The sequence below is a fragment of the Phocoena phocoena genome, chromosome 15, assembly GCF_963924675.1.
Source record: "Phocoena phocoena chromosome 15, mPhoPho1.1, whole genome shotgun sequence".
Classification (NCBI taxonomy): Eukaryota; Metazoa; Chordata; class Mammalia; order Artiodactyla; family Phocoenidae; genus Phocoena; species Phocoena phocoena.
The window spans coordinates 40525541-40538292 of record NC_089233.1 but is presented as its reverse complement, the minus strand read 5'-3'; the positions used below and the strand labels follow the sequence as shown (position 1 = coordinate 40538292).

The following is a 12752-nucleotide window of genomic DNA, read 5'->3' as shown; positions in this document are numbered from 1 at the left end:
CCCAATTCCCTTTGGGTGCCTCAATTTCAGGTCTCAGGAGAAGGTGGGAGATGGGGCAGATGGAATGATTTCTTTCTGTTCGTCGTCGGCCCTGCCTTCACTTCCGTGTTTTTTTTTCTCAACAGATCTGGGGCGGGTGGATCAAAGCGTTATTGTCCTGGATCATCTTTCAGACTCCAGGGCATCCCACCTCTCTCCACCCTTGCTGAGGCTCAGCTGACCTGTCTCCAACCAGTGAAGTTCCGGGTCCTGCCGCTCGCCTGCATCCAGACCCACCAGAGCTCACGTACAATGGGCTCCTCTCTCTGGAAATCAGTTCAAGCCTTTCTTGTTTCCACTGTTCCTTGATATCCATATATAAGGAGGATTTTTACATTATCCAGATTTCTCTTTGTGCTCCCACGGGAGCTCAGGTCTACTGCATCCCAAGCGGAAGCAAAAGTACCTAGAATGCAGCTGTTATTTTGAACATGAAGGGCTTTCCCTATGTGCAAGCCATCCTGGCCCTGAGCTCTTGGGAGGCAGCCTGGCACTGAGGCTTGTCTTCTCCCAGGGAGCTGGAGATGAGACCCACCAGATGGCTTATGTTTGAAGGCTGAGTTTTGAGTTTGTAGCCATGCTTTATGGACCTCACTCATATCTCCCCACCTTTCCCATTTCAGGTCCTTCCAACAGCCAGCCTCACACGTCTCTTTGCTTAGGGGTTTTCTCTGGACCCCAAAGTCCATCCTGCCTATGCCCAGAAAATTGGAACATTGGAGAATTCACATCCCTCAAAGGCAATCCTTAGGCAACGATGGGGGAGGCTGGTGGGTAAACCCCCCTGCTCCCTCCCCCTTGGGTGAGATAACTTGGAGGCCGTGTTCTACACCATCTCCCAGTCCCCCCAGGAGCAGTCAAACCAGTTGCCCACACTGGGGACTTGCTGGGAACACACTTTCCTCAGCTGCTTTTTCTTCCTTATCTCACTCCCCAACTTCCTGGCTGGACTGTCCTGGGATCACCTTTTAGCTAAACTACTTGAACTTGTGGCTTAGATTCCCTTCTGGGGAAATCCAATCCAAGGCAGGTTTCCATTCAGAGGCACAACCTTTGGGTGCTGCCTGGGTTTGTGTAAAGGGGCCGGCACGGACAGGGTGTTAGTTGAAGAAAGGTAAACCCAGGCAAACTTAGGTGGACCTCACCAAAGAACATCAGGCACGTTTCTAGGATCCAGGAGAGCTGACAAGGGGGCTCATGACAGCCTGTAATAACCGGAATATGAAAGTCCGGTATCTGGGATTCGGTTAAACTGTTTACTGTCTGTCTGTGGTTATGCTTTTAAAGCTTAATACACTCTGAATGGTAGATTTAAATTCATAAGTACGTTGTTTTGCAAAACTGGCATGAAGTTCTTTCAATACAATCCCTGAGATACATTAGCAGGTTGCCTCCAGAGCTTGGGGTTCTCTCTTTGTTATTATTTTTTGCTCTTAAATAAAGAAACCTTGCAGGACCACAGCTCTGTAAACGTCTTGGCGGGATGCCAAGAATTTCTCTAGAAGCCACTTTCTAAGAAGCAATTTCCTTCCTGTCCCGTAAAACTCCCCAAAGTACCTTAGGCGAACACCAAAGCACTGGTTATGTTTGCAAACTGCAAATACAGCAGACATTTAATTCCATCGAATTCATCAAAACCCTAATTGAGACAGGAACTCAAACCTTATGGCTTTATTACTTTAATTTCAGATGGGTAGCAGACTTGGTCACAAGCAGCCCTTCACGCCGGGATACATTAGAGAGAGGCCCACGGGCACTCACTGGTAATTCTCCCAGCAAATGAAAGTGTGGAGCGATGTAAATAACACTGCTAAGTGAGACCCACGACCAGATTTATTAATCAGCTCAATTCCCCATATCCATCGTTCGCTGTAACTAACGTTCCTCTGCACCAACGTCACTGCCTGGGAAGGCTTCTCAACAGGTAAGGCAGTGCCTGTGTCTCACAGATTTTTGTTTTCCTCCCACTGATCAGAAAACACAGAGGCACGGACCAGTCCTCTGAGCTCATTGTTCTACCAACTCATCCTCCTCTTGATTCTCATTTAGAAGACCTTCTCCCTGACTTTCCTGTCCCTCCTCACCAGGCATCCCGTGGCTGTTCCACTATTTCATTAAAAAGTTCTGTCAACAGCTAGGTCAAATTACTGCAGGGACCTAGGGTGGAATCTAGTGGCAGGGACCCCAGGGAACCTTATTCTTCTGAGAGCTGATCATGGTGTCTAACTTTTATTGAGCATTTACCATGTGGGCCAGGTGGTGCTTGATGCTGAACATGTTATGTTTCATCCTTACAGCGATGCTAGGAGGTAGATGCCCTTGTACCCATCCTATAGACAAGAAAACTGAGGCTTAGAGAGGTAAAGTAACTTCTCCAAGGCTCCACAGTCAGCAAATGGCAGAGTCAGGATTCAAACCCAGGCCAGTCTGATCCCCAGCCTCATGTTCTTCCCAAAACATCATTTTTCTCCCTCTGCGAAGACTTCCGGGATTCTACAAAGGTCTGAAAAAGAGAGCTGGGTGGCCTTGGAGCTCTCTGAGTGGACACAGGACAAGGAAAGTCAGAAGGGAGGGCCAGCCCCCAGAATCATCCCATGGGCTGCTCCTAACACCATCGTGGTGGTTGGTGTTTCTCTCCACAATCATGTGAGATGAGCTTGGCAAAGACCTTCCCGGGGTGGTGGGGGGGTGAACTGACTGATACCAGCACTTGCTAAAGTTCAAGAAGCAATGTGTCTTTTCTGTTCTAACCAAGCCAGTGATTACCCTCATTGCTAGTAACTTATGAAACACAAATGCATTCAACCCATCTCCTATGTAATTAGTTGCGTGGTATTTACTCGGCACTTTCCAGCCAGTTGTTTCTTTTCTTTACGTTACTTCTCCCCCTTTGGGTCTGACTTTGCATCAGGCTTCAGGTACCAATGACTAATGAACTAGTGACAGCACTAATACTCATACTGCTGATGGTGGCGATGCTGAGACAGTGCTGACAGCCACAGGCTCTGCAGAACGTGGCTTAATCTCTGGGAGGCAATGAGAGGGCAGCCCGCACAGGTGAGAACCAGAAAGTACAGATGGCCCCGAAGGCAAAGACAGACACTCATTTTTTGCGATACTAACCACATTTAGAGGAGATCTAAAAAAAACGCCACATCGTGGGTCCACAAAATCTAAGACAAAAGGTAACCGACTGAAAGGATGAAGAAAGAAAATGTTCAGTCTTGCAAGTTGGGTGGAGCTCAACTTGCGTATGGACCCAGCTGCCCAGCAGCTTCCTCTCAGAAGTAAGCGTCCAACTGTGGGCTCTGGAGCCGACCCCTGATGAGATCAAGGTGTCGCTCTGCCTTGCTGCCCAGAAGCATCGAACCCACCAGGCAACCCAGACAAATCAGTCGGCATAAGGAAGACAGACAGGAGTGAAAAGCAGGCGATGCAGAGCGCAGTGGTGCCAGGGCGCAGCCGGCATTATAGACTCTGGAGTCTGCCTGAGAGTTGGGTTGAGCTGGGTGCCCCTGGCCAGCTGACCACACGACGAAGGGTCTGGAAAAGGATGTGGGAGAAGGTTTGCAGGAGCTTCCTTAGCCCTGCAAATCAATCAGCTGCTTCTAGCAGGACCTGCATCCTCCCTCCACAGCCAGGAGGCTGGTGGGGTCACCCGGTGCCTCAGTACTCCATGTTGGGGACCCTCGTGGGCTAGTGACTAGAACTCGCTTTTCCTGGAAGATACAGAGTCCTGGCTGTTTGGGCAGAGAGCTCAGGACTGTGTTTCTGAATAATCTCCCTACGAAGAAACTAGGGCATCAGAGCTGGCCAGGGTGGCCGCAGACCCCCAGCTACCCACTGCAATGCTGTGGGTGCCCAGCAGCCTCATTACTTTGGTGACTTCGGGTGTCTTCCCAAGACTTTCCAAGACAGACACCAGACGGACACAGGCCCCACAACACCTCCTGGCAGTGGAATAGTCTCTGTAGATACAAGGCAGACACGCAAAGCCCCTCATGACCCCCAAAGTAAGCTAAAGTGGACACAGAAGTCAAATGCTTGATCGTTGTCGAAAAAGAGAGAACTCGCCCCAAACTGTGACAAGTGCAAACTGTTTTGAGCAGAAAAAGAAAATCTGTCGTTTCCTCTCTCTCTCTCTCTCTCTCTCTCTCTCTCATTTACTCTATTTCCATTCCTAAGACTATTTTTACATCATTCTAGTTCAGTTCAGTAACATATCAAAATGAGTGTGACACGTTCAGATTCGCAGGCTGGTTACTTATTCACATGGATCCGCGCACTCCACGACCCATCGTCACGGAGACCAAATCATGGTGCCTGGGTTTCCAGTCCCGGCTGGGCCAGCCTCCTGGGGTGTGAGACCCCACGTCACCCTGCCCAAGGCCTCTGGCCCACACGTGGGTGCGCTCCAGGGAGACAGGCCCCTGACTCACCTCCACGCTGCCCCTCCCCCTCCCCATGCCACGTTCTGCCGCCAGTCTTACCTGCCCGGCGAAGAGCCCGCAGACGCCGATGATGCACAGGATGTTGAACACCGCGGAGCCCACGATGGTCCCCACTCCCACGTCACCCTTGGTGATGAAGACGCCTGAAACACAGACCAACATCGGCTGCCTGCTGGAGGGGGCTGCACCCAAGGCGGGTGCAGGGGAGCTTTTGTAAGCATTAGACTGTTCTCGGGATCTACAGGAAACAGCAGGGGGTTGGAGAGAGCTTGCTAATGTCTGTTGGGCCCTCTGTCCCACAGAACCATTGGTACTGGTTCTGGAACCCATTGATGCAAAGCAAAAGCATCACCTTCATAAAATAAGAACAGCAACCCCAGCGGGTGGGAGGCTGGTGTTCTGCCCCTTGGGGTCTCAGGGTTCTCGTTTCCAGAGGCCCTGTCCTTCAGGCAGAGCAGGGCTGAGACGTTCCCCAGGTGGGCACCTACCTATGACCGATGTGAACAGCTCTGGAGCTGAACTGCCTGCTGCCATGAACGTGGCCCCGGCCACATCCTCGCTGAGGTGCAGGCGCTGCAGAGGAGCAAAAGCACAGGTGAGCCGGGACTCTCCTGGAACGGAGGTGACTGTGACTCCCCAGGTCCCAAGCTCAGTCCATCCTCAGCCTCCCCTTCTTCCCCAGCTCAGCCTCTCCGGCCCGCCCCCCCTCTGGGCCACACCTCCTCTCTGGGGCAATATCAGGGAGGGGGCTACATATTCCCTCCAATTAAAGGCTCTGACAAGATCCAGAGATCCTAAGCCAAATGCCCCCGGGGCTGCACAGATAATGGGGGTATGGGCACGGGCCATGTGAGGCAAGTGGGACTTCACCTCCTTTTTTTTTTTTTTTTTTTGCGGTACACGGGCCTCTCACTGTTGTGACCCCTCCCGTTGCGGAGCACAGGCTCCGGACGCGCAGGCTCAGCGGCCATGGCTCACCGGCCCAGCCGCTCCGCGGCACGTGGGATCTTCCCGGACCGGGGCACGAACCCGTGTCCCCTGCATCGGCAGGCGGACTCTCAATCACTGCGCCACCAGGGAAGCCCCACCTCCTTTTTGAAAGCTCAGTGCCCTCTGTGTTGCAAAATATCCCTACTTAAAGAGACCCCCAAATACACATTTTTACGTAAAACATTCAGATTTTTTTCATTACTATGCTGATGATCTTGGGCTACATCAGGCTCCTGGTAAGCAGTTTTAGAGCCTTGAGTCTAGGAGGCTATGGAGGCTTTTGGGAGTGGGGAGGGTCACCCTCCTGAAACCCACCCCCATTCGCAATGCAGTCTTGAATCCCGGGGTAGGGGGAGTATGGGGGGTGGTGAGAATGAGTACAAAGAGATGATGAGCCCCGCCAAGATAAGCTACACAATGAACTGTCCAGGTTACCCGGTTTGTTGATCCTAAAGGTGATCTGCAAGAAGACACGTGACACTGAGGCTGCGTGGTGTGGGGAGCTTTTCTGCATCCAGTCCTGATGCAGAAAGGAAGCTGCCGGCTGTCAGGAAAGAGCCAGATCCCTCCGGGCATCCCCTCTTCCCAGCGGCACCGCAGCTGCACTTCCTTGCTCAGCCATGGAGGGGCAGCATGCCCTCGGCCAAGGCCACCGGGTCGAATGACCATCAAGAGGCTGCCGCCAGAGCCCTACTGAGCATTTTGACCTGGAAACCTGGGTTCCCTGGATCTTGACTGAAAAGCTAAACGTTGCATGTGGTTCTGAGGAGACCCTAAGATGGAGGTGCTGACACCTCAAGGTGAACGGTGTGGCTGTGAGCGGTGCCAGGCATCCCGTCTCACCGGGCAGGTACCCTAACAGCGCTTACACTCCGTGGCTGGTTTGTCCTCTCCCTGCTGTGTCCGCTCCAGCTCGGGCATTAGCTGTGGACTCCACAGCCGGGCTTATCTCCTGTTCCTCTCACTCCTTCGTTCACTCACTTTGCTTCTTCCTCCTTCACCTCCCCGCCCCTTTCACCCCTCATTCACTTTGGCCCTGGCCACCTGGCACTGGGTGCTTAGAGTCACCAGCTGGGGGGTCTTCCTGCCTCAGGACCCTTTCCATCTATCAGAACAGTCCTCAGAAGCTTTCCCAGCTCCCTCCTGATGCCCCAGCCCCCTCCTGATGCCCCAGCCTGGCGTCCTCAGGGCTCCCCACACGCAGGCACGCTGAGTCCCGCCCCGGGCTCTCCAGGCTTGGTTCACCGGCTCTGACTCTTCTCCGCTTAAATATCCGTCCTTGTAAGACGTTGCCGCTGAGACCGCTGCTCCCATCCTGCCCCTGCACAAGCCCTTCCCCGATCCCAAGGCCCAGCCACTCTCTCACCTCCTTTTCCCTCTGCATCTCCAGCTCCAGCGCTTCACCTGCCCCTGTGTCTCACTCGGGAGCTGCCCCGCGTCCCACGGCCCCGCGACGCTGTTTCACCCTGATTCCTCCCCAAGGGCTGTGCTCACAGGTGCTATGGGTCTCCTCAATGGAGGAGAACACGTTCTGACAATTGTATGTGCATTTCCAGCACGAGGTCTTAACGTTGCTATTAAAAAAACGTGTGGGACAGAGCGTAGTTCGCTTCACGTGAGGAGTAAACTACCAAATGGTGGATTTCAGAGATCACAGCTGAGCCCGATTATAGGTGCTTCTGCGCTTTCTCCTCTTCTCCATCAGGCGACCCTGTGCTCACGTTCAATCACTTTGGACAAAAGGCTTCCGCTGGCCGGCATCCATCTCAGAGACCAGATCACCGATTTTCCTTTCCCACTTCCCACCTCCACTCCCGGGGCCTCTCCACGGTTGCTGTGGCATGACTCTCTTTTATTGCTTTAAGTACACAAAACTAACAGACTTCAGAACGTGGAAGAAACTGCTTCAGCTAGCGGTTCTCGAAGCATGTCTTCCAGACCAGCAGTCTCCACATCACCTGGGAACTTAATAGAAATGCTACTTCTGTTCCCCACTGTCCCCCAAGACCCAGTGAATCGGACACTGGGGGGAAGGGAGGGAAGAAAGGGAGGGTCAGCCCAGGCTGAAGGCTACGTGAAGGAGCAGGCGCTCTGGATGGACAGGAAGTGCATCTGGGGAAGAGACCCCTTCTGCAAAGGGGATTCTGAATTAAAAATAAAATAAAACAGAACACTTCCAGATAAAGCAAGCTACATTTCAAACCAGAAAAAGAGATGAAAGAAGCAAGAGAATGAAAGAGTTCTAGATATGCTAAGTGTTTTCAGATGAAAGGGGTGTAACTTGGTGTTCAGCCTGGCGTTCACCGGGCTGATTTCCTGGTCTCTGTGGCCAGTTCTTTCATCGCCTTGCCTTTCAGGCCTCTGCCTGGAGCGTCTCTGCACATACACGGAGAGGAAGGGCAGTGGAGGTATGGCTGAAGACTTCTCACTCTGTGAGGACCCCACGAATCGAATCACGAGGGAGGGTTACGGCAGCGGCAGAAGGAAAGGGCAGTGAGGAGGATGGAGGAAGTGAGGGGAGAAAGGAAGAGCCAGGCTTAGAAGGCAGGAGCTGAGCACAGGCGGTACCTTGAGTTACGCCCAATGGGGCAGGGACCACTGGCCGTGAGGGTTAAAGCCCAACTGCGGATCTGCACACTGAAATTCTAAGCAGACTGGAGATGTGTTTGCACTAATACTGCCCATGGCTCTGAAGCATGCTGGTGCCTGGCCTTCCCACCCCACCTGCATGGAGGGCTCCCCAGGACCTCAGTAGGGGAGGATGGAGCAGTACCGGGGCTCAGACACATACCTCACAGATCTTTTCCAAGGAGGGGACAAAGAAGTCATCACACACTATCGCCAGCGCATAGAACATGTACATGGCCTGGAAGAGAGGAGGGAAGGGGTTAAAGTCAGAGTCATGACACCATGTACAAAGTCATTGCAATGCCTGCCAGCTCCCACCCTCACACCTTGTCCACCTCCTAGGTCCCCAAACACACCACAGATGCCTGCCCCAGGACCTTTACACGTGCTGTTCCCTCTGCCCAGAACACGTTCCCCCCACATCAACTTGGCTCCGTCCTCCGTGTCCTTCAGGTCCCTGGGTTAATGTCAATCAAAGCAAGGGGCCTTGGACTCCCCTCCCTTACCTTTCTCTTCACCCCCCTTATTCTGCTTTGTTTCTCTTGACCTATTTTATGTTCAATTAATTTGTTTGTTGTCTCTTTCCCCCTCTAAAAGTCCATGAGGGTATGAACTTTATCTCATTGATCCCCAGCACTCAGCACAGGGCCTGGTGCATAGTAGGTGCTCAATAAATTTATGTGCAATGAAGGAACAAATAGATGAATACTTCCTACTGAGTTTGTTCATGCTCCTGTTCCCTGCAGGACAGTCCCTGCACTCTTGCTTCCATATCCTTGGTCAACCATAACCAAGGCATTCCTTGGAATTCTACCTTTGGGCCACAAATCCCTTCTCTACCTTAACCAGCTCTATGTCTCCTCTCTAATTAATGAGATCTTATTCACAGTCCATTGTTGGTTGACCACTCAGCATCCATCCTCCACTCCTTCCTAATAGGACCCCAGTTTTGCTCCCCTGTGGAAGGTGGCTCCACCCTTTCTTCCAGGAGTAGATCACCCTGATGAGCCAATCAGGGTGCAGTATTCCGCAGGGATGGCTATTGGTTCAGGGGTGGGCATGTGACCTTGGCTGGCCCAATCAGATGGCAGGAAAGGCTTTACAGTCCTTGCCACAGAGAGTGGGTCCACACCCTCCAGCTGTGGACCAGGAAGCTGGGAGTCCTGACTGCCATTGGCCAACAAATTGAGAGAACTCTGACTTGAGATGAAGTTGACCCTGAGTCAATGTAATGATGTCACTGAGCCATTGATCACATGATCCCTGAGCCACCCCCTGCCTCTGGACTTCATAGCATAACATACTGGCAAACAGGCCCATTTGATTTGGAGTTTTCCTGTTACTTGCAGCCCCAAACTTCTAATGGGCGTGGCTACTCATCCTTCAAGTTCCAGCATCCTCAGGAGTCACTTCTCCCTCGTATTTTGACCTCCCAGCATCTTTTCCTTTGGCTAACTGCTCTGCAGGAAGGGCCTCTATCACATACCCCACCCGCCTCACCACAGGGCACGGGCACAGGGCCCAGGCTGGGCACTGGAACACGCCATTCTCCATCAGGCAGTGGTGGGTGGGCAAGAGGTCTTTAAGGGGCTGGGCAGGGGTCAACAGAGAAGCTGGGAGAGGGGGCCTCTCCCCTTGGAGATAAAAGCACCACCTGAGTCTGCAGCTGCCCTAGAGAGCCTGCCTGAGAGTGAGCTCACCCAGCAAGGAGCTGAACCAAGTGGGAGGACAGGTGGATACACACGTGTGTACACACACACGTGCCCAGTGACACCATGTGGACTCTGGGCCCAGCTCAGCCTGAAACCAACGTGGACTCTCCAATTTCATGAACTGATAATGTGCCTTTGATACTTAAGCTGATTTGCATTTCTGTCACTTGCAGCTGTCCTTCTAGAAGCCTTCTGGAGCAACTCAAGCATGAGACGATCTCTCTGGCCTCTGACTCTTGGCTGTTGTACTCATTTAGACACTCCTCCCCCTTTACGAACTGGTTCTCTTTTTCACATCTATGTGTTTGGTCTTTTAAACCAGATTTTAAGATTCTAAAGTGATTCTGTGGAAGTATCAGACAAGGGGACAGGAACATAGGCAACAGGGATATTCCTTCCAAAATGCTGATTATAATAAATTACCAAAGCCTAACAAAATATACCATAGGGGATGGGTTATAGAAGTAATGATTCATCATTCAAGGAAATACTGTTAACAGGGATTATGTAAATTCATATTTAGTGACAAGGAAAGGCATTTACGATCCCTTGTTAAATAAAAAATGCTATAAAACATTGTGTACAACCTCTTTTGTTAAATTATCTATGTATATGAGTGCATACATATACACACACTTATATATTGATATTTGCATGTAAGAGTTTGTAAGACCATAAATCAAAATAGTTTTTCCCTTGGTTGGTGTAACTCTATCTGCACTTTATAATTCCTATCCATATTTTCTGATTTGTCCACCTTGAATTTGTGTTTCTTATGTGATTTTTGTAGGTGGTGGGAGATTTGAGAGGTCAGGACTCTTTCTTACACTTTTCGGATCTCTGGTGAGCCTTGGGAAGCCAGCCATGCCGAGAAGCCTTAAAAAGAACTTTCTACTGATTGGTCTATTCATAAGCTGTAGGAAGTTTTTGCCTGTGGGGTGTTTTTTCGGGAGGTGGAGTGGAAATGTCAATTAAAAAAAATTGGTGCTGTATGTTATAGCTTTGTGGGTGAGTCAGAATATACATTCCCAAGTTGCAATGGACTCAAACCCTCTTTTGCCGTATTATTTGGCCGATCCCATATTATGCAGGCTTTATCATTATCTTTGAAGGGACAGCCAAACGCAGTAATTGGAATACAGAGTTACACACATCTGTGGATTAACCAAGAATTAGATAAACTGTCCGTAGCTGACATACTCAACAGGCTAAAACCCCCAATGCCGCTTACAAGTCCATAAACTCTCTCTCCAAGACCATGTTCCAATATTATGTATTGATCCTGTTTCGAGGCAAGAAGCTCCATCTAACGCATGGCAATGTCAACACCTGGATTAGGACCAGAAATGAATAGATCTGCCAGGCTCTCTGTGATTTCAAGGGTGATGACCATTGAAAGCCAAGTTAGCTGTGCACTAACTGAAAGCTGTGCACAAGGCAGCGTGAGGTGGGGACGCCAACACTCAGATACCCTGGGACAAAGCTCATCTGACACCCAGGGGCCTGCCAGGCCATGGGGCTCCTTTCCAGCTGCAGAGCACCTCCTGGTATCTGAGGGCGGCATGCCACTTTGCTTACAAGAAACTCTCTTCTAACCATGTTATCCACTGGAAATCGGGTTCCCACCAGAAGAACAAACAAAACAGAACAAGATACTGATGGGGGTGCCACGTGTGTGTCGGGGGCGGAGGGATGTGGGAACTCTGTATCCGCTGTTCAGTTATGCTGGGAACCTAAAACTGCTCTTGAAAAGGTCTACTACTAATAAAAACACAAAACCAAAACAGCATCAAGGAACAAAACAAATGGACAAAGTCAAACTTGAAGAGGCAGAGGGCCTACTGGAAGTGTGATATCGATGGTCCTGTCAATACCACTGGTCCACGTAGTTTAGAGAATGAGGCATTTGGGGATTAATTTGACCATTCCTATTATTTCCAAAGGATATAATAATAGCATCATTGACAAGGATAATAATACCATCACTATTAATAATATTTGCCACTCTTCGTGGGACCAGAAACTTAGGCCTGCTCCGGTCCTTCTCAAGGACTCTCTCACTCAGTTCTTCTAATTCCCATGGGAGGCAGGGCGTTATGGACCCGTCTCCCAGGCACCTCAGAGAGCATCGTAACTCATCCAAGCACCCTCTCCAGGCCTTCCCATGGGGCCCGGCTGCCGCCCACTGCAGAGGTCGTTTCTGATTTGCTACCCCATTTCCACTTTCTATTTTCAGCTCGCCTACTAATAAGCTGTCTTCTCCAACCACACAGAGGGAGGGACGGTTTCAGAATCCTAGCCATCCACTTTTGGGGGCTGCCGTTTCGGAGCCACTGATGTCCTTATTTATTTATTTATTTATTTTTAACATCTTTATTGGAGTATAATTGCTTTACAACGGTGTGTTAGTTTCTGCTTTATAACAAAGTGAATCAGCTATACGTATACATATACCCCCATATCCCCTCCCTCTTGCGTCTCCCTCCCACCCTCCCTATCCCACCCCTCTAGGTGGTCACAAAGTACCGAGCTGATCTCCCTGTGCTATGCGGCTGCTTCCCACTAGCTATCTATTTTACGTTTGGTAGTGTATGTATGTCCATGCCACTCTCTCACTTCATCCCAGCTTACCCTTCCCCCTCCCCATGTCCTCAAGTCCCTTCTCTACGTCCATAAATATACCATTTACATACAAGTATAAATGTGATCAGCATGAATATGGGTAAACCCTCGCTACCTCTGTATTTTGAGTGAATCCCTATTTTCCTTTATAAATGAATGGACCACAACCAGTGTTGCAATAAAAATCTTTAAACATATATCCTTTTGCATTTCTAGGATAAACTTCCAGATGGGGAGTTGTTAGATGATGTTCTTTAATGTTATCATTTTTACAAGGTGCGCTACAAAACACAAGACAGATTGGAAGTCT

The 12752-nt window shown here is 50.4% G+C and overlaps 1 protein-coding gene across 1 annotated transcript in view; it reads right to left on the bottom strand.

The window, feature by feature from the left end:
- The window catches only part of SLC24A3 (solute carrier family 24 member 3), a 463454-nt gene that overhangs the window by 122113 nt on the left and 328589 nt on the right, over positions 1-12752 (bottom strand). The window contains exons 4-6 of the mRNA XM_065892354.1: positions 8272-8346; positions 4979-5063; positions 4530-4633 (exon numbers count right to left, since the gene is read on the bottom strand). Of these exons, the coding sequence (XP_065748426.1) occupies positions 4530-4633; positions 4979-5063; positions 8272-8346 (264 nt within the window). The remainder of the gene's footprint in view (positions 1-4529; positions 4634-4978; positions 5064-8271; positions 8347-12752) is intronic.